Source organism: Papaver somniferum, chromosome 5, assembly GCF_003573695.1.
Source record: "Papaver somniferum cultivar HN1 chromosome 5, ASM357369v1, whole genome shotgun sequence".
NCBI classification, from domain to species: Eukaryota; Viridiplantae; Streptophyta; class Magnoliopsida; order Ranunculales; family Papaveraceae; genus Papaver; species Papaver somniferum.
This window is the reverse complement of record NC_039362.1, coordinates 126,661,214-126,685,592: the sequence shown is the minus strand read 5'-3', so window position 1 is coordinate 126,685,592 and position 24,379 is coordinate 126,661,214. Positions and strand designations below refer to the sequence as shown.

Below are 24,379 nucleotides of genomic sequence, written 5' to 3'. Positions count from 1 at the left end.
ACAAAGCCTGGCATGTCCCTGCCTGCCTATGGTTCCCAAATGCCAAAGAAGGATTTGACGGTTCACTCCCAACTTGTTCTTACTTATATCCTATCTATGGACATGTGAGTTTTTGTGAATAAATGGGTTGACTCATTAGACAAGGCATTGGTGATGAGTAAGATTGATTTCTGCGACGTATATTCTTGATATTAATGCTAGTGCAGTTAGTGTTGTAATGCAAGATAGAGGTTTCAACTTTCAAGGATGTTGCATTTGCTTTCCCACTGCCAGTAACTTACCTCGACCTGTATATGATGGCTCAGATGTCACTTTATATCTCAACACAACCAAACATTTTCTCTCATTTTGAGCCTAATATAAGTGCCACCTGGAGTTGAGATTCAGATTAGTCCCAACTCTTAGACCTTGTTTGTTTGCAGCTGACTCGGCGTATGGGTCTGAGTCAACTCCTGACTCGCACCGAGTCAGCAGTCAGACCTTTTGTTTTCTATTTTGAGTCAGATTTGACTCAACCTCTGACTCAGACATAACCCCTGACTCAGACCAATTTGAGTCAGCTAACAAAATACCCCTGACTTAAGGGACCAAACCAATGAATCATAATTGTTACCCCTGACTCAAGGGACGAAACCACTGACTCACAAATTTTTGAGTCAGATGAGTCAGACATGACTCAAGACAAACATATCGTGTCAGATCCAGTCAGGCGATTTCACTCAGATGTAGATGACTCATATCCTGACGACTCAGATGAGTCAGGAATAAACAAACATGGTGTTACACACACCTTCGTTATACATTAGTCATTCATTGTAAATCAATTACAACTCAGAAAGACTATCTTCTGGTAAGAAATTGGTCGGAAGCCTAGGAACAAGCTGAGCACTCACACCTTTTTGAATAACTACACCTAACCTATGAAAAAGAAATTCTCCGACTCAAAAATTGGCATCGTGGCTAGCAATGTAGTTGCGCAAGCACTTCAGAAAGTCTATAGTACCATCACCCATCTCACCTAAGGTGGTAAAATAAAGTGTCACAAAAACCATAACCATGAGACGTGCACTTTTCTAAATATTTAGCCTTCTTGCGAGTAACAACATTCTTAATGGCTACTTGGGGTAAAAGTACGAACTCCACCACTGGTAAAAGGCGAAACACCAGTCACGTCCAAGCACACATCACGTCCATTCTCCCAGTTATGCACAAGTATGTCAGTCGGTCTCAAAGCAGTGCCATTGTTCGCAAGAAGTCCCAAGTCAACTTCCTTCCTAGCCGGCACTCCCGCACGGTAACACATGTCCGCAAAAGTACCTAGCACCAAATCATGTCTAAATTTAAGCCCAACTTCATTCGCGCAATGCAGGGCATGATTACCAAAGACATCCATGTCTCTTTTGCAAAAGGGACAACCGCCATCCACTTTGAAAACAGGGATCCCTAATTTGTATCGAAGAATTAAACTTCCTAGCTCCAATATGTTGATTAATCCCATCAATTGGAATCGCCATTAGAAAATCCCAGACATGTTTTGTTTGGTTGCAGTGCCATAAAACAGAATCACGCTCTGTCATAGCATAACTGGTGGGTATGTTTTCCTTAACTACGTCAAAGTAAATAGTTGCCAAGGAGTTCTTGGCATGGGTGGAAAATTACCAAAGCAGAGAGGAGAAACAACAGCATACAGTGATTTGAAGGAATCCAAAGCTCGCTGAAGAGCTGGGCCACTACCACTAACACCAGCATTCCTCAAAATCGTGGGCTGCAACTCTAGGGTCTGTAAAAAAGAAGCAAGAAAACAATATTGTTTAGTATCCTGCATAGTATACACACCTAGACCGCCATGTTTGAATGACAAGGTAGAAAGCCTTTGCTGAAGAAGTCCGTAGCCAGGGTCATCTCCAGTGATGATGTGTCTAAGGAATTGAAACAAACGAGCGTCAAATAAGTCTTGAGCTTCTTGTAAAAAAATCACGTCTAGCTGTTCTCAAGGCGAAATAAAGTCCCGATACACCAATGCAATTTAGAAACAAAATCAATTCACATTGAGGGTCTTCTAATTTTTCTACAGCATTAATGAGATCCATAGTCTTGCGCACCCTATTAACAACCAAATCCTTGTTGAATTGAGCGTCAAGGATGACCGAACCACCCAAAATTTTCACACCCTTAGTTGGCCTACTGATATTAGTAGGGAAAACACTTGGAACGAGAGCTCTAGGGTCTGGAGAGGGCCAAAACAATTCCGTCTTATCTATATTCAAATGCAAACCCCTTTCAACCCCATAATCTTGAATAATCTTCAAAGCCTTTGCAACCATTAAAGTATCCACAATCAAGGTACCATCATCTAAGTACCAGGCTTGCAACTCAAGATCACATTTCACGACAATTTGTTTAACCAAGGGATGAAGGGTAAGAGCAAACAACAAAGTCCCTAAAGGATCACCTTGTTGTACACCCTGGGAAGAGGCGAGAACATGATCCATGTAATATAGATTACAGGAGACGCGTAATAGAATTCAACCCGTCGAGAAATTGAAGGGCACAAATTACGTACCTCAGAAAGCATGGTTGTCCGGTCAATGAGACTAGACGCATTCAAGAAATCTACCAATAACATGAAAAGATTGTCTGAGTCGCCTTTCTCTTCTATCATACGGTTAACAACATGTAGGATCGCCTCTTCACCACATTTGGCACCTACTCCAAACTGATAATCCCCTAAATAAGCATTGATTTCCTTACCAACATGCGTTGTGGCGCATTTGGAGACAAGTCTTCTCCATATTGTACCCACGGCAATAGGACGCAAGCCCCCATCCGTCGTCATCAAGGGAGTAAGATGTACACTTGCTGCGAACTCCCCCAAAACAGGTGGACACAATCCTGAAAGCCATAAGTTAACTACCTCTGTGATGGTTGTAAGTAACTCTTCCAAAATGGCAGCTGCGGAACCACTAATGGCATCTAAAAGATGTTGCGCCCTGAACCCTTCTCTCCCTTTAGAAGTTCCCTTAGGGAAGCTCTTAAGTCGACCCAAAACAAGCTCAGTAGAAGCCGTCATAGCCTCTTGCGTAACATGGGTGGGTGTAATATGTGGTGGGGCTGTTAACGAAGTTCTTTCAAGGTACCTTTGGTGTTAGGAGCAACTCCACTTGAAGTGAGGGTGTGAATTGCTGCAGCATAAAGATCATTCCTAAGTTTGCCTCTACACAGCCGAAGATTGGTAGCCTCTTGACTTTCCGGTTTGGTCTTTTTCCTCTTTTCCCGTAGTTGTTGTACAATCAGGTGCTCATCCAGAACAAACTGAATCAGTCTCATGCAACCATCAGCTTCTACCCACTGATTCAAGGCCATATGAATGGGCCTAATTTGCAGCTTTTTTCTGGTAGAAGTTTTCTCTTCTTGGTTGTTCTGTGGAAAGTACATATGGAGAATGCACACATGAAAACAAGAGTTGAATCCAGGGAACCAGTTCTTTGGGTGAAGCGACGACTTTTTGGAGCACCGTTTTGAAAGTACGCGCGAAATAGAGCCCGCACTTGGTAGAAATACTAGAGACAGTAGGGATATTGGCCTGAAAAACCGTATTCAAAAGCTCTAAACTCACAGTGGGTAGAGCTACTTCGTTAGGTTTGTCAGTCACTGCACGTGCGAGGGCATTGGGGCTGCTAGGTCTTCTACACCAACGACGGTAACAGGAGCTGACACTACGTCTCCCTGATGCAGCTTGCACTTCTTTCCCCATGCATTAATATGCATACATTGAGAGCAAAGCCAACTCTTCAAATGATGCAAAACTGATTCCCAAGACATGTAAACGGCTCCATTGCTACGTACCCTCTCACGGCATCGACTTTTACCTTCCTGTCTTTTGTAATGTTGATTCTTCAAATGGTTAAACAGGGAACCTCTCATTAAACCTCTTTCTCCTACGCCATTCTTGCACCCATCCATGCCATGGAAAGGGCATTGGTATAGATCACCACAGCCTGCAGAATTGGAGAAACCCGGACTATCAAGGGGGGTTGCAGTCCAGGCATGAGATGTGAGAGTTGTTGAAACTGCACAGGAAACAGTTTCAAGCATTGGGAGAAGGTTGACTGTAAAAACCCTAGAAGACTGAAACCCTAGTAGGAGATATATCACTGCACGAGATGCTGATTAGGTCGAAAAAGGTATCAAAGTGTAGCTGTACTGGAGGGGAATAAAGCTGAGGACCGAAGATGATGATCAAGGATCATACAAAATCGGTTTGATCAGATGAAAACGCACAGACTGTATGATCACCTGGAAAACGACCCTCGGTGGCAAACGACCCTGATAGATCCGACTAGAACCTCAGCGATTGTCGAACAAAGCTGAAGAACAGTCACCCAACAGGAACAAGAAATCTCCGGCATCGACGTCAGCCCCCACTTTTGGGGGCCACCTGGTCCCACCTTTCTATTTGTTCGTCCAGAATCATTATTTCTCCTCTCAAACTACTATCAAAAGTTTAGACTTATTACAGAAACATCCCAACCTAATTAAATCCGACTAGAACCTCAGCGATTGTCGAACAAAGCTGAAGAACAGTCACCCAACAGGAACAAGAAATCTCTAGCATCGACGTAAGTAATTCTTTACGGTGCTTCTGTTTGATTTCTGATTTCTTTTTTGAACCCAAATTATCTTAAAATTTGTTAGTTTAATTTGATTTTACAAATGCATGAATTTCATTGCTTAATCATGTAAGTTTGAAACGAAAAAAGGGTGAGTGAAATTGAAGTTAATTGAAGGATTTTGAATAGAGGGTTTTATTGTTTTCTAAAGTTTTGATTCAGAAATTGAAATTGAATAAATTTTTGTGATTTTTAATAATGGTTGTACAGGTTTCAATTTTTTTCTATTTCTGTATACTTAGCTCTACTGTTGTCACAATGTCTATATGATTTCTCTCTATGTCAGAGATTATAGATTCAGTAACAAGAGAACAGCAGCAGTTCAACAGGAAAGTTGAACTGATATTCAAGTATAGGTGGTATTGTCAAATTTATTCTGGAAGAAGTTTTTCACCTCCAGATAAACCTAATATGTGCTGCTTAGAATATCGTGTGCATGTTAGGCTATGTAGAGAAACCTTGGTCAGCCTAAATGAGGCCTACTAGAACTTTGAAGCTAACCTATAAGAGATCGACTTCTATGCTTGCTTAGTTGTCGACATGCTAAAGCAGAATTATGTTCTTCATTTGATTCAGTGTTGTGGTTGTAAGTAATCTTACATTGTCGTCTGTATTTTTTTATATATTAGAAATAGAGGAGCTCATACTCATGGAAATGTCGTCTGGCATGTCGTTCAACCATCTGTTTAATTGCCCAGTAATGCTTTTAAAAACTTTGTATTGACATTCAACTCATGCAGTTCAAACTCTTTACAGGTGAAATCTTTTGAATCAAGATTACGTTGCTCCTCAAACTTGTCTAGAGTATTTCTAACTTCTTGGGGATTATGAGAACAACCTTTGGATAGATGGCTGGACATGTTCCGTCTACATTCGAGGGAAATTTTATACAAGGGATGGCATGTCGTGGTCCATTTCCTGCTCACCACCCTTTGGAGCGTCGTCATCCGAGCGAGCGTGAGCTCCTGGAGAACAAGCTGGCTGCTCAAAAAGCAGACATAGAACGATACACTATGGAAAATCAGAGATTGGCAGATACTCATGTTTCCCTAAGACACGAACTTGTTGATGCTCAGCAGGAGATGCAGAAGCTTCAGGCTCACATCAGAAGCATCGGAACAGAAAGTGATATTCAGATTCGACTTTTGGTGGATAAGATGGCCAAAATGGAGGAGGATGTTAGGGCTGGGGAGAGTATTAAGAAAGAACGGTTACAGGCACATATGGAGGCAAAATCCCTAATTGTTGTGAGGCATGAGCTTAATGCTCAAATTAAACACGCTACTCAGGAATTACAGGAGACCCAGTCTGGGGTCAAATCATTACCAGAGCTCCATGGAGAGCTTAATAGTTTGTCCCAAGAACACCAGAGGTTACGGTAAGTGAAGCGAAACCCCCAACCCTTGTATAATCTAGTTACTGTTTTCCAATTTCTAGACTCTCGCATATACTCTAAAATGGACCAAGTTACTGGTCGAATTATCCTAGTTTATAAACTAAGTATAAAATATTGCATTTGTGCTATTAGGTGTACCTTCAAGAGCAGTTTTTACTTTACAGTTCCTTGGAAGCAAACCCTATGAGCCTAACACAGTTTTATGTACTTGATGTGTGGATAAAGGGTCACGTTTGAATCCGAAAAGGGTTTGAACGTGGAGCTAGTAGAACAATTGCAAAGAATGGAGAACATTATGATGTCAATGGCAAAAGAAGTGGAGAAGTTACGTGCCGAGGTGGCCAATGCAGAAAACAGAGCTTATGGTACTCCCTCCCTCCCTCCCTCCCTCTCCATCCCAATCGATCAGTAGACTAAAAATACTATTAGTGTCCCTGTTTAGCTTCTAAATTTATCTATTAGAAATGCTTGATCTCTAGATTCCTTTTTGAGTTAATCTTAATTGTGGTTTTTTTTTATAAACTCATCCTATTAATATTTGTTACATCTAGCAGCATCAAATGCTTATGGAGAAGTTTTCGGAAACCAAGATCCTTACGCAGCACTCCCTCCTCCCCCTCCTTCACTCCTACCTCCCCCTCCTTTACTCCTACCTTCGCCTCCACCTCCACCTCCTTTTCTCCCACCTCCACCTCCTCCACCTCCACCATCCACTCCTCCACCATCTACCCCGGTGATTGCTGCCCAAGTTGATGGTGGCTACAATGGGAATCCTATAAAGACTGGTGTTGGGACATCAGGTGATGCACAAAATGTATATGCAAGGGGCGCCACTACCGCCCTTGCTGGTTCTGCTAGCAGTAGTAATGGTGGTGCTGTTGTTGGTGCTGGGGGTACCACAGTAAGTAGTGGGGCCAGGAGCGGATGCGAAAGATGAAATAATGGACTTCTTCTAACTCTTCGAGGTAAATGTAAATTTCATAATATTATGGGCAGTATGTAAAGTTATCCAAACTAATTTATATTGTTTTACTCGGTGTAACTGTGTTATAATGAAAATGCAATTTACCACTGAGCTAGATTATCTTTTACATTCGTTCTTCGGCATAACTGACAATTCATAATTGTAACTCAAATAGAGACAGTTATTTCCGTGCTTTAGTTATGACTTGGCTGCTACAGAATTAGAGACAGTTAAGGAAACGGTCACCTGTTACCCTGTGGAGTGTTTACTGGGTTTTCAATTTGCATTTTGTATGTAAACACCATAGATGTCTAGTGCTGTCGGTTTATGTTTGCGTATCTTGTAGAAGTGAGATTGTATTGCATTCCCAATGTGCATTAGCTAGTCACTTGAGTTGGCTGTCCATGGATGTGTTGAAATGAGATAGTATTACATTCCTGGCGTGCATTAGCTAGTCACTTTGAGTGTTTTGAAAAATTCTAATGCAAGAGATCATCTTTGGGGTTACTTACTGACAGACTTTTCAACTGGACGATCCGATCTTTGTCCAACCGCGAGTCGTCGCTATTGAGAGCACAAGTGTACGCGGAGATACTAAACACGCCACGACCTTACTGGTTTTGAGGTCTTCGTCGGAGTAAATAAGGGACTGATAACAACCTTACTACTGGTCTTGAGGTTCATTTATGTCATGGTCCTGATAGCGTCCCTAGATGATGAACAAGGTTCCCATCAAAGAAAAAACGAGAACAGGCTTGTGCATTTATGTCAAACAAGATTTCTCTATCAGAAAAGAAAAGAAATGTCAAACAAGGCTAGACTTAAACAAACACCCCAGATTTGGTCAAGTTTCTTAAATGTAAAGTAAAGTGTTGTGTATTATCTTTTGATTAAAAAAGTTTGGAACTTTGGATCATGTTTGACTCCCTAATATTTTGATTATTTTGTTGCTTAATTATACTCCAGTGCTTTTTAGCCTTTTGAAACAGTGGAATGAGTCCGTGATTAGCAGCCTCTGAAAGATGCAGGTGATTACTCGGCCGCCTTTAAAGTAGACAAATCTACACACATGCCTAATTAATAATTCAGTAGTTTGATAATAATTAGCTCCAAAATCATCAAACTCAAAAACAACTAGTACTAGTTAATTGACAAGACTCCTCCACTGGATAATAATTCCCACCAAATATAAATTTAGGTGTCTCAATTTGTGTAGCTAGTGCCATATTTCTCACATGGCTAACACCAATGAGACAAAGAAAGGAAGGCCCTATTCTCGACAAAAACTAAATTGTACATATACAAGTGGCCGCACTCTGTAATTATTTAGTGTACTTGCATTAAACTAAAATAGTATCTTTTTCTTCTTAATAATAATTCTCAATCATTCAAAAATAAAAAAAAATAAAAATAGTGTCAAAAATTTGAAAATCTTAGCTCTGCCTCTGTGATCTCAATATTCAAGACTTAGAATTAGGCCACCCGGTTTTATTCCGAAAATGCTAGAAACCTCCACTTTTATATCCCAAAATTTTTACATTCCTATATGTCCATGTTTTATTGGCTCATTTTTAAAGTGGAGCCCCTGTTTTTCTATGGGATAGGGTGAGTATGAAATTTACGGTGGATAGGAATGATATATAGGTGTGTAAAATTGCGGTTTATAAAGGTGGGGATGGGAAGCCGCTTCGGTTTTATTCAAAACACCAGCTTAACAGAAAAACAGAGGAGAAGGGGAGAGGGTCAATCTGGCATACTACTGTTCTACATCTAGATGAGCGAAGCCATGACAGGTACAAGTACACATCGACCCTTTTAAAAGAAAAAGACAATCACAAGAAATTAGTTTATCCTTAATTATAGCTTTGGACAAAAATGAGCGTTTGGTGGGTTTATCATTAGGATTAAGAAATGATAAATCACTACTCGTTGTTTGTACTGACATGAAACGGCTAAGTAATTAATGTATTTAGAAAGTTGAGCCACCTTTTCACGAATCATTAGACACTTGGTATTCTTTTCTTTTGCTATGCCAGCAAGACTCCGAGTCTCGGCGCCTTGTAATAGCGTAGATCGGGAAACACGAGATAAATTTAAGAGCTGGTGGGACTAAAAACGGATAAAGACAAGGAGAATCAGAGTCATCAACTGCCAACAAGGAAACGGGAAAAAGGTTTTTTTCTTTCTCTATTCTTATTTTACTGTATTCCATATTCCACTACCAAAATTCAAATTTTAAAATAAAATAATACTCCACTCCCCTAAGAAAAATCTTCTGGATAGCCGCGTCGTATCTTTCCTCAGAAGTTGACCGGGTCCTTTTTAAGGGAGATTACTATTCTTACACCCCAGTGTATTAACAGTAAATACCCATCATCAGACTGATCTTATGGCTCTTCCCAAGCCATTCCTAAACGCCTTTTCATGTGAGTTTGGGAATGAATCATTTTTTGGGACTATGAGTTTTTTGAGGATCATGATTTGATTAGGCCACCTTCCCTATAATTATAAGGGGTGTCCTAAAAAATGGAGATAACTAGTTTACCTTTTTACCTAATTAAAATTATAACTAATCTACAATTTCTTCTTCCTCTATTCTACAATTTTTCTTCTTCTCTTCTTCATCAATATATAATCATCTAAGCCTGATCGTATACAAATCTAATCAAAATCATCAAATTTTCATCGTCGTCGATTCATTGAGTTTTCATCATCGGTTAATCAATCTTTTATAAACAAACCTATCCATAAATATTTTCCCACAAACCCATTACTTCTAATTCGTTTTTGATTGAAATTTTGAGCTGTAGTCATCAAAATATGTTGAATTTGGAGGTTACAGTATTAAGTTCGGTTAGGATAATTTTGAAAAAAACCCTAGTTTTACAACCGAACTTTTAAAAATGAAGAACACGAAGAACAGTTCGACTAAGAATTTTTTTTTTGCCTAACCGAACACCTGAGCTCGGTTGAGTCGCAAAAATAATTTCAAAACCGAACTCTTCTCTATATAGCCAAATGTTGAGTTCGGTTTAATCGCAAAAAAAAAATCCTAACCGAACTTTACTCAGAAAACCTATATAATGAGTTCGGTTAACTCGCAAAAATAATTCCAAAATCGAACTCTTCTCTGTATAGTCAAATGTTGAGTTCGGTTTAATCGCAAAAAAAAAAAAAAAAAATTGCGAACTTACCGAACTATGTTGTTTAAAGTTCGGTTACAACATGGTCGAGTCGACTGAACCGAACAAACTCTGTAAACTCAAGCATAGTAGTTCGGTGACATTTGATTTTTCATCAGCTAGCCGAGCAAACAAAATCTCCATTAAAGCTCTGGTTCGTTTGCCTGTGATTTTGGATTTATTAACCGAACTGCATTTGCAGAAAGTTCGGTTTCATGTTCTTCATATAATCTAACCGAACTTTGTTGACCTGGTTGAAATTTTTTGTTACAATTTTGATTTTGAAGATATTTTAGGCCATTTATAACATTCACTAAGTTACAAGCATACTTCGGTACCCAGAGGATGTTTTTTCTCCATATTCACCCATCTCAAAATAATTTTTTCCTCCATCTTCTTCTTCTTCTATCACTTTAGTCACTCAATAATTCTACTTTTAAAAAAAAAAATCTATTAATTTAATCTTAATCAATGATTAATCACACTAACTAATCATTATACAAAAATAATCAAGAGAGTAATTTTGGTATTAATATAAATATTTAGATAAGGGGTGACCTAGAATTACTTCTGATGTCTTACCCAAAATAAAACAATGGTCCCCCCAAAAAAAGGTTGGTCCCCAGAAAACTCTTCTTGGGAAGAGCCTATCCCCAGTCGCATTCCCCAATTAAATTGTAAAGGGAAAATTAGGCCAAGGCCCAACCCATGGATAACCCATAATATGAGGCTCCTAGTTAAAAGAAGTTTAAATCTAGGCCCCGAGTTATTAAAATACATTGATACCCTTATGCATATTGTCGAGCCCATAATTAAATAAAATTCAAATTTAGGCCCAAAATTATTAAAATATAATGTGATGATATTCCCACCACCTCCGACCACCACAGCCACCGCAAAACACCACCACCAACTACCTCCGACCACCACTGCCACCAACCACCGCCGTCAAACAACCTCCGACCACCACCGCCACCAACCACCTCCACCGCCAGCCACCTCCGATCACCACCACCGCCAACCACCACCTCCGATCACCACGTCCCACATAAGTTACACATGCATATGACATGTGTACTCAGAAGTTACACATTCATATTGTGTATCCAGAAGGAATGTGTAACGAGAAGTTACACATGCATATCCAGAAGTTACACATCCGTATGCATGTGTATCTAGAAGTTACACATGCTTATGGCATGCATAGTCAAAAGTTACACGTCAAAAAGAAATATACCAAAAATACATATATTGGTTTAATATTCATTTACAATAATTTCTCTATTTACCATTTATAGTAATCGGTTGTTATTGAACACAATAAAAACACTAGAAATAATCCACTGAATCGTATAATAGAAGTTTTCCTTTTCCTTCTTGTCTTCCTCACTCCAAAATGCTTGCATATCTGCAATAAAATAAACATCCATGGATTAGATTGGATAAAAAAAAAAAGCAAAAAAATAAAAATAAAAATATTATAGAACAATTGTAAGGAAAAATTATAGAACAAAAATTACAGAAAAGATACATGATAACCTATATTAGCATGTGTAACTGGGAGTTACACATGCATTTGTCACGTGTAATTGACAGTTACACATGCATATGACTTGGATACCTAGTATGCGGAATTTTTTGGTTGCAATTTTGTTCATTTTATCATGTGTAACTAGGAGTTACACATGCATCTGTCTACTGTAAAGAGGAGTTACACATGCATATATCATGTGTAACTGAGAGTTACAGATGCACCTGACTTGTGTAACTGAGAGTTACACATCCATATAAAGCACACATTTTATTTATTCATACATGCCTGAGTAGTATTCCAGTATCAGACCAGAACATAGTAAACATGAATGCATGATGTGAGAAGATTAACTACTGTAAATAAGAGTTACACATGCATTTGAATAGTGTAACTAGGAGTTACAGGTGCATCTAAAAAGTGTAACTGAGAGTTACAGATGCACCTGACTTGTGTAACTGAGTGTTACACATCCACATAATGTAAAGAAATGTCTAATGTCTTACACCTAAACTCGTAAGAAATGTCCAATGTCTAGTACAACAAAATTTGTTCAGCAAATCAAGTTCAATAAAGATAAAAGTGAAGGTGCAAAACCATACATGTCAGGGATGTATTTGAGGGAGCCCCAAGTCTCCTTCCCTCCCATAGAAAATCCAATCACATAGAATTTTGATCTTAGACCCAACTGTTCAGCAAGCTCTTCTACATCTAAAGCAGTACTCTTATCTGTAGATTTCGATTCAGATCACTTTTTCCATACCTAGCTCTATCAAATTATCATATGTAACTGGCGGTTACACATCTAATTAGCATGTGTAACTAGTAGTTACAGTTCTAAGTAGCATGTGTAACTAGCAGCTACACATTCATATAACTTGCGTACTTGTAAAGTCTGAAGGCATCATACTTCAAAAGCTAATAGTCCATACCAATGCTTAATGTTGATGATAAATACAATGAGCCAATACACTATACATACATGAACTAGTGCCAGAAGAAAAATGGAAACGAATATTGCTCAATATTTACCTTTCAACAGACACACATGAACCACTGCTTGCCACCACCACTACCTTCTCATCCTCCTCCAAAACCTGTACCTCCATCACCAAAATTACCACATATTCGTTTGTAGACCAGTTCACATGCTTCACAGCTGCCTCAAACATAAACACCTGAAAATTACAAATTACAAATGATTCATTAACGAATACCACTTCATAAACAGTTCAAGATTTCTATGGATATAAAAAAACGACTACCTACTCCAAAAGCACCATCACTACTAATATCTGCTGACACGCATACAAACGCGTTGTAATCTGATAGTACACATATAAAATGCATCCAACCACATTAAGCAACAATATTGCTAGACCCTGTTAACAACTCTTAAAGTTTATAAACAACAGAACCTGGATACAATCAAATTAAACATCAATAAGAGACTATTTAAGTCATAATTTGGAATCAATTAGCTTGACCAAAGTATAATTAATAAGGGAAAAGAAGAAGAACCTTTATAAGACTTTATGGCCAACTTTGTAACCAATAGCTTAGATTTTCAAATAATAATTTTTGGCCAAACCTGGTTCAAGCACAATCACACTATCGAAGCTGTTGAAAAATTTGGTTAGAAATGTTACTCCACTTAAACATACCTTTCTGTCTCCAACCAAGGGTTGCTTCTTTTAAGAATCAGATTCATAACAGATATTGCTACAACTTGTATTTGTTCTTCTCTGTTCTGTGACGCGAGCAGATTCATTTGCTGAATGACTGAACCCCAATCAGGTGAAAAGTTTGAACTCGCACAGCCAGGAAGTCCAAATTGAGTTCTTGTGTGCATCCTTTATGATTCCATGGATTCTACCATTTTGTCCTTCAGGCAAATGCCTTTGACCATGACATTATCCCTGAGCAGAGTACACTGAAAGATCAAATTTAAGTTCATAAGCATATTAATCTAATATCAAGTTACCATGAATAATGAAAACAACAGCTATTTGCAGCTGACCTTGACTCAGATCTTGTATCCAAACTCCACCTGTGTTGCAAAATTACACGAACTTACACAACGATCTATGGAAAACAACAACCTGCACAAAAAAACGCTTTAAAAGTCAACACTACCTCACAATTAAGGATTCAAAAGGGTCGAATTGAACTTCTTAAATTCGAATTTCCACCCAAAATCGTTACAGCCTCAATGACCTGATTTCATTACTTACATTTTGAAGACTACAGAGTTCAAGTAACACTTCAAAGAAGGTAGTTGGCTTAACCATCCCATTACTCATCTACAAGGGAGTAATGAACATACATCAATTCGTAAAATGCACCATACAAAGTCAAATTTAAAGAGCGGAAAGCTTTTGATTGATACAAACATCACCAAAGGAAAGACTAACAGAAGTCATATTTCCAAATCAGCTCAAATCATAAAATAAAGCACCAATTATATCTATTGAAACTTACTATATGAAACATCATTTACAGCTACCGTACTACTTATATAGTATGTATACGTTCCCAGTAAAGCTAATCAGCGAAATGAGTTTTAAGATAGGCAAGGAAACAGAAAAAGTGGATACGGATTTCCCATTGATATTAGATTAGTACCTTGAGTTCAGATCATATCGAAAATCAAAAGTAAGTAAATACTTAAATCGATTCAGATGGTAATAAGCACTAAGATGTTCTAATCACGAATCCAATTGTCGATCGATATTACAAATTAAGAGACAAATCAATTTTAAGCAGTAAGCCCTAGAAAATTTGACGACAAATATTTTTTAAGTTTCTTAACTCAACATGAAGATCAGTATAAGATGATAACCGATCTACACTATGATCATGAATTAATCAAGAAATTTCAGTTGAAATCAAAGTTAATTAGATTTTCAAGAGACATAAGAATTAGTATCTTCTGAGTTTTACTTCAGAATCACATGAAATTGATTTAAATATGATTAGAAGGGAGAAACTTATCTTTCTCAAATTTTTTTGTTGTTGAATCTTCAGCTCTACTTGTTGATGATAATTTTCATCGTCTCTACATCTCGATTTCGACTTACTCAAAAATGAATGAAGATACAAAAACATCATCAATAGATACATAAGTAGAGATCATAGAATCTATTTCTTCCTCTTCGTAGTATATAGAATCAATAAAACCCTAGAAAATGAATCTGATGAGAGCGGCTCTGGTTTTAGATGGAGAGAGAAAGTGAAAATGAAAATGAATCTGGAAATGAAACCTATAGCCTATTTCATTAGGTATATATAGTAAAGGGTATTTTTGGTATTACGAATTTCTCCCAAACCCTAAACTTTATTACCAAATCCTGAAATCTAAAGTTCTGGGCCTAGAAATATTAAAAAGTGAAAGTATGGAGTTGATGTGGGGCTTCTATTTATTGAACCCATATAGTAGGGGGTTCTAGTATTTTTCACAATTGTAAATGGGCAATGGGTAACCGTTTTTTCTACCATTGCTCGTTTTTCGTTTTTTTTTTTTTTGAAACAGAAAAGCATTGCTCGTTTGAAATTTCTTTCCGTATGGATTTCCACTCAATAGAAAATTAAGTGGGAAAAGAGGCTTTAGGTCACGGTTTTTAGGCAAATGAAATGGGAAAAATTGTCGAAATTTTTTTGGAATTAGATCCAGAAGATGCCAAACCAGTGGAGAATAACGATGTTGTAGCACTAATTGAAATTGAAGTCTCGAAGCCGCTCTACAGAGGAGTTCTAAGCCAGAATGCTGCTGATTGCATTCAATGGATTACATTCTTTTACCAGAAACAACCTCATCAATTATGCCCTTCTTGCTTCATTATTGATCATGATATGGATGACTGCAAAAATAAAGCTAAAGATGTCAGAGATTTCTCTCAGAAAATCATTAGATTCTTGGATAAGATTCCTTACAGCATGACAACTAATGAGTTCTGGAAGATTGATGAGGCTCCTACAAGAATCTCCCCAAAGAAGAATAACAGAAGCAGGAGAACAAATTTGATTCCATTTGTCAGGCCAGAGGATGGTCATTACTGCAACTCTTTTTATCCTAAACAAACCCATGAAGGAGAAAGTTCTTCAGCAATTCCTGCAAGTCAAAGAGGACAAAGTAGCAGAAGAGGTGGCATAAGAAGGTTTAAGAGGACCAGAGAAGCAGAAAGCTCTAGGAACAACTCTAATAACATCAGTGAACCTATTGAAGAGGAAGAAGAGAATGAGCAGCAGATGGACAATCAAGGAGTTGATGACTGGGACAAACACATTGAAAGCTATCAAGGAGCTGAGGCAGGGAAAGGAAACTCAATGGAAATTACAATCAACTTTCATTTTTCTATTTATCTTCAGTTTTTCAATAGAATTAAAGCCTCTAATCTTTACTTGCATAAGATAAATATGAGAATTCTTAGTTGGAATCTTCAAGGGCTAGGAAATAAACTTACTGGGGATCACCTTAAGAATTGCATATTTAACTATAGCCCAGGCATTATATTCTTAGCTGAAACAAAATCAACCATAAAGAAAGCTAGTTATCTCCTAAAACAAATGAATTATCCAAATATATGGTGCAATGAAGATAGAGTTAGAGTTGGTGGTCTAGCTTTGTTATGGAAAGATGGTATAGAGTTTGAGTTCATTCATTCCTCAACATATATGGTCAACCTCATTGTCAAGAATCATGACTCTAATGTTGAATGGTTTCTTACTTGCTTGTATAGTTCTTCTTATGACAATGAAAGACAGGTGCAATGAAAATTCATTCATGAAATGGGTGAAAATATGAATCTCCCTTGGGTCATTATAGGAGATTTCAACTCAACCCTATATAGCCATGAAAGACAAAGCTACTCAATACACCCTACTCAATCCCATCCAATCATAACCAACACCATCTCAGAGCTTGGTCTCATAGATATCCCATTTACTGGTAGCCCTTTCACATGGTCAAACCATAGAGATCAACTCAATCAGGTCAGAACCAGATTAGATAGAGCTCTTTGTTTACCCAGCTGGATGACTATCTTTCCAAATGAAATACTTAACAACCTTATCCCATGTGGCTCAGATCATGCTCCCATCTTACTAAACACCAATCCTCAAAATGAAAGTCTCAGCAAACCATTCAGATTCTATGAACACTGGCTCACAAATAGCACCTGCAAAGAAGAAATCAAGAAAAATTGGGTATGCTCAAAGAAGGGCACTGAAGCTTTTAAAGTCACAAACAAGCTAAGACGAGTTAAGAATGGCTTGAAGATATGGAGAATTAAGGAGTATGGAGACACTGATACAAAAATAAAAGAGGTTCAGGAACAACTTCAAGTAATAATCAATCAGCCTCAGATAAATATGGAGGATCATCAAAGATGTCAACAACAAGTTAAATCTCTATATGAAGTGAAGAACAGAATTGCTTACCAACAATCAAGAGAAAGTACAATAAGATATCAAGAAAGAAATTCAAAGATCTTTCATGCTCAAGCCAACTATAGAAGGAGGACAAATCAAATCCATTCTCTAAAGAGTGTTGATGGTGAGTGGAAAAATACAAGAGCAGAAATCACACAAATATTGTTGGAGCACTTTCAAGAAATAACTACTACTTCTAATCCTGAAAAGAATGATGAGATAATGAACCTCATAAGTCCATGCATCACTGCAGAGGAAAACAATAAACTTACTGCAGTTCCAACCTCTCAGGAAATCAGGAAAGTGTGTTCCAAATAAAGTCTTGGTCTGCTCCAGGCCCAAATGGCTTTCAAGCAGGGTTTTACCAGCAAAATTGGGAGACTGTTAGCACAGATGTTATTTAGATGGTGCGGGAATTCTTTAAAACTGGTAAAATTCTCAAGGAATTAAATCATACTTTTCAAACCGTCATCCTAAAGCATAACTGTGTTCAAACTCCTTCAGATTTCAGACCCATAAGCTTATGCAACATCTCTTACAAAATCATCTCAAAAATCATGAAAAATAGGTTAAAACCAATCCTCCATAAAATCATATCCCCATGAAAAGTTGCTTATGTACCAGGTAGAAATATATTGGACAATACCATCATAGCTCATGAAATTGTTCAATACATGAAGAACACAAAATCTTATCATGGTGTTGTGGCTGTTAAATTGGACATGTCAAAAGCTTTTGACAGGATGGAATGAAGCTTCATCAATGAAATTTTTCTGAAACTTGGATTCTGTGATAGATGGCGCCAGCTTGTCAACTAATGTATTTCAACTACTACTATATCAATTCTTCTAAATGGTTCTCCAATACAAGCAATGGTTCCTACAAGAGGATTAAGACAGGGAGATAGCCTATCTCCATATCTCTTCATCATCTGTATGGAAGGATTTAGTAGGATGATCCAAGCTGAAGTGGATAACAAGGTCATAATTCCCATTCACCCTGCAAGATATGGTCCTCCAGTTTCACATCTATTCTTTGCAGATGATTGCATATTGTTCTCCTCAGCTAAAAGATCTTCTATAGAAAGTATGCAAAAGGTCATACATAAATTTTGTGAAGCTTCAGGACAAATGATAAATCTCAACAAATCCAGCATACACTTCAGTAAGAGATTAAATGAGGGCATCAAGATTGACATCTGCAACATGATGGGAATGAAAACTATGCCTTTGGATGAAAAGTACCTGGGAATTAACTTTTTCATGAGCAAAGGGAGAAATAAGTGCTTCAAAAACATCCATGAAAAGATGAAGACAAGAATTCAACATTGGCAGGCTGGTATGGTAAATCAAGCAGGCAGAAGTACACAAATTCAGGCTGTCACTAATTCCATGGCTCAATTTCAGATGGGATGTTTCATTCTTCCTCAACAAACCATAAACCATCTTGAAGCTTCCCAAAGAAAATACTGGTGGAACAAGAACAATGGAAGAGGTTACTATTTCATCTCTTGGGGTGCAATTTCAATCCCTAAAAGATGGGGAGGACTTGGGTTCAAAAATCTGAAGATCTTCAATGAAGCGATGATCACTAAACTGGCATGGAGATTAATTAATGAAAAGGATAAGAAATGGGCCACCATTCTAGAAGCAAACTACTTCAGAAATGAGAACATTCTTCATGAAGACATTTCTGAGAAAGGAACTGCTATCTGGAAAAGCATCAGTAAAGGCATATAATGGATCAAAAAGTTTCATATTTGGTTAATTGGAGATGGTAAGTCATTTTATGCCTTCAGAGACAATTGGATCAAAGGATACACTGCCCAACATACCCAATAAAATTTCAGAAACAGTGAAGACATTCCTTATCACATGAAAGTTGCAGAAATCATTGACTCAAACACAAGAAATTGGAATATTGGACTCCTTCAAGAATACTTTACTCAAGACCAAGTGGAAGAAATTCTGAATATTATTCCTCTTACTCAACAAGAAGATAAGATGAATTGGTCCTTAACAACCAATGGTATGTTCTCTGTGAATTCTACCTACAAAGCCATTCTCTGCTACAACAATCAAACTCTCAGAAATAAAGAAGAAGAAGCTAAATTCTGGTTAGGCTTATGGCATCTCCAAATTCCTCATAAATGTGAGTTGTTCCTGTGGAAAATTGCTCAAAACATTCTCCCAGTCAATCAAAAGCTTAACAGATACAATCCAGACCATGATGGCATATGCACTAGATGTCAAGAAGAAGAGGATAGCACTACTCACATGCTTATTCACTGCAATTATGCCAGAAGTATTTGGAATGCTATCTTCCCATATATTGCTCAAGATCTCAGTAATACTGATGATATTCAACATTAGATAAAAACTTGGGACAATAAAGATTCTAGAATCAATTTTGGGAGACAGGTCAATGTGAATCTCATTGTGATCACAATGTGGTTCATATGGAAATCCAGATGTGAGCTAGTTTTTGAAGGAAAAAACTGTTCCATTAACAATCTGAAAGCCAGGGTTTACACTTATTGCAATGAGAATAAAATACATAGTAACAATCAATTGATTCAGATGCAGGTTTTAAGATCCAGGAGCAACAATATGGATAATAGAAGAGATAACATGAATAGATGGTCTCCTCCGTAAAGGGGAAAACTGAAAATTAATATAGATGCTTCTGTTTTGCCTGGTAACCATTATGCTGGAATTGCTCTAATAATAAGAGATTTTACATGTCAATATGGACACTGGTAGAGAGAGTCAGGGATATAACTCAGGATGAAGCTGTTGCGGCATTTAAAGCTCTGCAATGGATCATTCAACTACAAATACAGAATGTCATTGTGGAAGGCGATAACAAGAAAGTCATGGACATCATCAATGGCCTGTGTAATATCTCTCCCTGGGAAGATGGTAATATTATTAAAGAGTGTCAGCACCTTGTTATTTGTTTAGTAAATGTCGTTGTTTGCTTTAGAAATAGGAAGTGTAATCAAGTGGCAGATCTTCTGGCCAGGTTTTCTAGGACAAACAATTGTAGTAGGAAATGGAGTATGAATCTCCCCGAGTCTGTTAAAGTCAAGCTTGAAGCTGAAAAAGTTATGATGTAACTCTTTGTCGTTTCTGAATTTTAATGTTTATCTGTGTGTTTTTATTTCAAAAAAAAAAGGTCACATTTTTAGAGCTGGGAAAAGGTCGGGAACCTCCATAAGCATCAGTCAAAAAGTATCCTTTTAATACAAAATCATATATCCTATTACTCTAGGACAACAATTGAAGATTGTGTCCGAATATAAGATGGGAAAATTCAGAAATAGTCCCACTATTAAGACCCGGTTTGCAAATTAGTCACACTATTACAATCTATTAACAAAACAATCCTACTTCCATTAGTTTCAGGGTTAAGTCGGGTGGGCCCATAAAGTCAGAGTTAAATGAACTCGTAAAATTACAAGCCTGTCTTTAACCTGACTTTGTTAGATCTTTCACCATACATCGTGTGACTGGCACATCTCGAGGATACTTTGGACGGACAAGATCACTCAAACAAAACACCCACTATAACAGTTTAGGGTTTTCATTTGAGATTCATTTTCTTCTCAGCCGAATATGTCTCTCTAAACTCTCTGCAACAATGGCGATTTACAGAAATTCGAGAGGTTTCAAGTCATTTTCTTCACAAACAGATCCTTTATAGACTTTAAAGGACTTGTCTAAACACTCTGCTGCAAACGAGTGAACCAGATATGCAACAATGGTTAAATGCCGGCTAGTAGACTGATGGCTGATTGAGATTTGCGAGTATGGATCGAGAAATCAGGAGAAGGAGATCTATCAAAAATGCCGACTGTTGAATTTGGAGTGATTTTTAAGCAATAACAGTGAGGGTTAAGGTAGCTTCTCTCTTTCTTTCTTATTCTTTTTCTTCTTCTCTTCTGTCTTTCTTCTTCTTCCGTTCTTTCCTCTTTTCTTCTTTCTGTCGATTTCAAGTCGACGAAGCAAAATTGTTTTGATGTGGGTGTTTCGTAGAATCTTGTAGATGTATTAGTGGAGAAGGTGATAGTGTTGAAGTTTTCTGAGTTCCAGGAGAAGAAGAGATTGATGTAGTTGTAAACTAGAGAATTAGGGTTCTTGAGTCGATTGAATTGAGATTAAGGTTGGATGTAACAAATTGAAGATGGGTTTAAATATCTTGAGTATAAGAAGAAGATTGTTGTGCCAATTTGAAGATTATGTTTCAGAGAAGAGTAATTTGATAATTAGGGTTTCTTCATGTTGTATTCGAGTTCGAACTGGGCAAAAATTGAGAAGATTTAGATAGAATTGTAAGATGGGTTTTGATTATTGAGAACAAGGAAGAAGAATTGATAGTTAATTCTCAAATCTCAGTGATGAATTGAGTAACTAGGTTCCTGTTTTTGATTGAAGTAATTGGGTTTGTGTTTTGAGTTCGGGGTTGCTGTCAGTTCAGAGATCGAGCAGATGAAGATGGGTAACCCAGAAGAAATTAGAGATGGGTTTTTATCATTTAAAAGGGGTTATGTGGAGTTGGAGTTCGAGAATCTACAGAAATTGTTGGTAATTTGAGTTTGAGATGAATTTAGGGTTCTTCGTGAGATGTTGCTGATTTATGGGGAATTCATGTATTACAATGAAGATTAAGAATCTGGTGTTGTTAGTGAATTCAGATGAAGGGAGATGGGATTTGAAGCTACCGGAATCAGGGAAAGAGAACAATAATGGTTGTTGAGTTGGGTTTGCAGTTGAGCAGGTGCAGTGGATATGAGTTGGAAGCTGAGGCCAAGAGAAAAAATGGTTATGAGTTGAGATGGATGTGGATGTCATTGATTGAAGTCAACAGTGCCCGGTGTTTAAAGGTTGATGGTGATGCTGTCAGTAACGGTGCAATGGCTATGGAGACAATGAAGCTGCAGTTCAGTGAGATGGTGAAGGGTAGTGATGATGGAGTCCAATGGTTTTGAGTAGTGGATATGTTGTTGTTGGTGGTTAAGAAGAAGCTGTTACTGCAATGAGTTTGTGATTGTGCTGGAGATAGTGAAGTAATTGATGGTGGTTTGCCTGAGATTTATGCAGGGTAGAATTTGTGTTGAGTTGATTTGCAGGCAAGGACTAGTTGTGCCATGAAATGGTTGGAGGTAATGGAGTTGTTGCTTTTGGTATTGAGCTAAATTGCCAGAGATGGAAGAAATGGTGGTGTTTGATGCAGAAACTGAGATGGTGGCGTCGTGTAGATGCAAATACATGAGATAAAGTTGAGGTGTGGACTAAAGTGATGAATGAAAGAGAGAGAAAAGGACTGGAATAGATGAATGAAGGTGCCAAGGCTACTGTTGTAGTGCAGTATTATGGAGTTGAAGGAATGGTTATATGTTGTGGTTCCTGTGATGTAGGATATTTGTAGTGGTGATGGTTATTGCAGTTTAAAGCATTGCATGTGTTGAGCTGAAGCTGGTGCTAATATGTAGAGATGGGTGAAGTGTTGCAGTTGAGGACAAGAACAAGGTCTGAATTGTAGTGGTGATGGTTGTAGCTGAGTTGAAGTCTTAATGCAGCTAAGCTTGATGTTTTTATGAGATGTAAGTGCTATTTTAGTGAGCAGCAGGATGAACGCAAATGGCTCAGGCCTTGGCAATTAGACTGGTCAGCCTGAGCCAGTCTGCTAGGATCTAGTTACAAAATTGTTGCCACATTAGCGAGTCCATCACATCAGCGAGGTGTCCACCACGTCAGCGATGGGTTAACTGTGGTTAACATTTGCTTGAGTTAAGAGCGAGGGTATTTTGGGGACAACTAACCCCGTTTTTCTGAAAAACTGTTATGTCGGACCAAGTAGGATCAATGTGTAACCAATTTACAAAAGTAGGATCATTTTGTAACTGAATTATAAAAAATATGACCATTTTGTAAATGGCCCATATAAGATTCAACAAAAGATGTAATTACTAATACCATTCTAAGGAATCGCTTCATTTATAAGGTGTTTGAAAACCAGAAAGAAAAGCACTTTTGCTTTTCCAAAAGCAGAAGTGAATTTTAGAAGCCAGAAAAAAAAATCATTTTGCTTCATAATCTTTATACTTCTTAGAAATTATCGTGAAATTGTATATCCAAATTAATTTCTAACTTTTGTGTTCTAGATTATAAAGGATAAATTAAGTGATATCCAAACACGTTGTCGGTACTCCATTCACGAAACAATGCAAGTTAAGGATTCAAATGCATTTTAACCTTGAAACTATTGATTTGGTAATAAGTGCATAATTCATATGATTTTAGTATCCATTCCATACTTGTTTTAGCTATTATTCTTGTATGTATTCGTATTATTATTCTTGTTTTCTCTTATTTGACTCTAATAGGTGAATCATCCAAAAAGGAGCTACAAAGTTATGAAAAGAGCTATGAAGAGAAGTATCCCAAGTATCCAAGCGCCCAAGTCCAAGAGAAATGGAAGAAGTGCGACGAAAAGGAGCAAAACGCTCATAATCAAGACACAGGCCAAAGACCGATCTTAACTCATTCAAATTAAGGATTTAACATCACCATCTTGAATATAATTGAAATATAAAAAGAATTCAAAAAGAATGAGGTCATTCCGAGTTCGGATGAAGAAGTTGTGGCCAAAACAGTTTTCATTGAATACCGAAGACAGTGAAGTCTGCGAACTGGGTTTGCAAACCGAGTTCGCAGACTTATTTCCGAAAATATCTGCTGGAATTTGAAGTTTGCGGACTTGGTACGCGAACTTATCAAATGTGAAACGTGTATTCACACCTTGGAAGGCCTAAGGGCACGTTTGGAGTCGTTATGTAATATTTTCGGGTCGGGTTCCTAAACCTAACTAAATACTTGGAGACCAAGCAATGTAAACCTATAAAAAGGTATCATGTTATGTAAAAATATCATCGAATCTCATATCACAAGTTCTAAATCAAAACCTAGGGTTTTCCCCTTTAGGGGGAAACCACCATTATTCATCTTCTTTGTAATATGAGTTGCTAAATCCTTTGTTGATTAAGGATGAATTCAATGTTCTAAGCGTGAAGCTTTATTAATAATATAAGTCTATTTGAGAGTTTTTATCATCATCGTTTGTATTTACCATATATAGGGTTTATGAATGATTCTTAGATTGATTTGGGATGCATACCAGATTAGTCTATTGATTGTTCTATCA

General features: G+C 37.6%; 2 protein-coding genes across 4 annotated transcripts; both read left to right on the top strand.

Annotated features, from left to right (window-relative positions):
- Nucleotides 1-4,479: 4,479 nt before the first annotated feature.
- Nucleotides 4,480-7,946, top strand: LOC113282635 (protein FLX-like 4). Of its 3 annotated transcripts, none has more exons than XM_026531680.1 (5): nucleotides 4,480-4,619; nucleotides 5,427-6,048; nucleotides 6,292-6,431; nucleotides 6,621-7,031; nucleotides 7,549-7,946. In XM_026531680.1, the coding sequence occupies exons 2-4, from the start codon at nucleotides 5,519-5,521 to the stop codon at nucleotides 7,001-7,003; spliced, it is 1,053 nt and encodes a 350-aa protein (XP_026387465.1). In that variant the 5' UTR covers nucleotides 4,480-4,619; nucleotides 5,427-5,518; the 3' UTR covers nucleotides 7,004-7,031; nucleotides 7,549-7,946. The 3 variants fall into 3 exon arrangements, with proteins under 3 accessions (XP_026387465.1, XP_026387462.1, XP_026387463.1); XM_026531677.1 differs by having other exon boundaries at nucleotides 6,618-7,031; XM_026531678.1 differs by having other exon boundaries at nucleotides 4,519-4,619; nucleotides 5,411-6,048; nucleotides 6,618-7,031.
- Nucleotides 7,947-16,531: 8,585 nt separating this feature from the next.
- Nucleotides 16,532-17,491, top strand: LOC113279564. Its single transcript, XM_026528250.1, has one exon. It carries the CDS (start codon nucleotides 16,532-16,534, stop codon nucleotides 17,489-17,491), a length of 960 nt encoding a protein of 319 aa, XP_026384035.1.
- The last annotated feature ends 6,888 nt before the right edge of the window (nucleotides 17,492-24,379 follow it).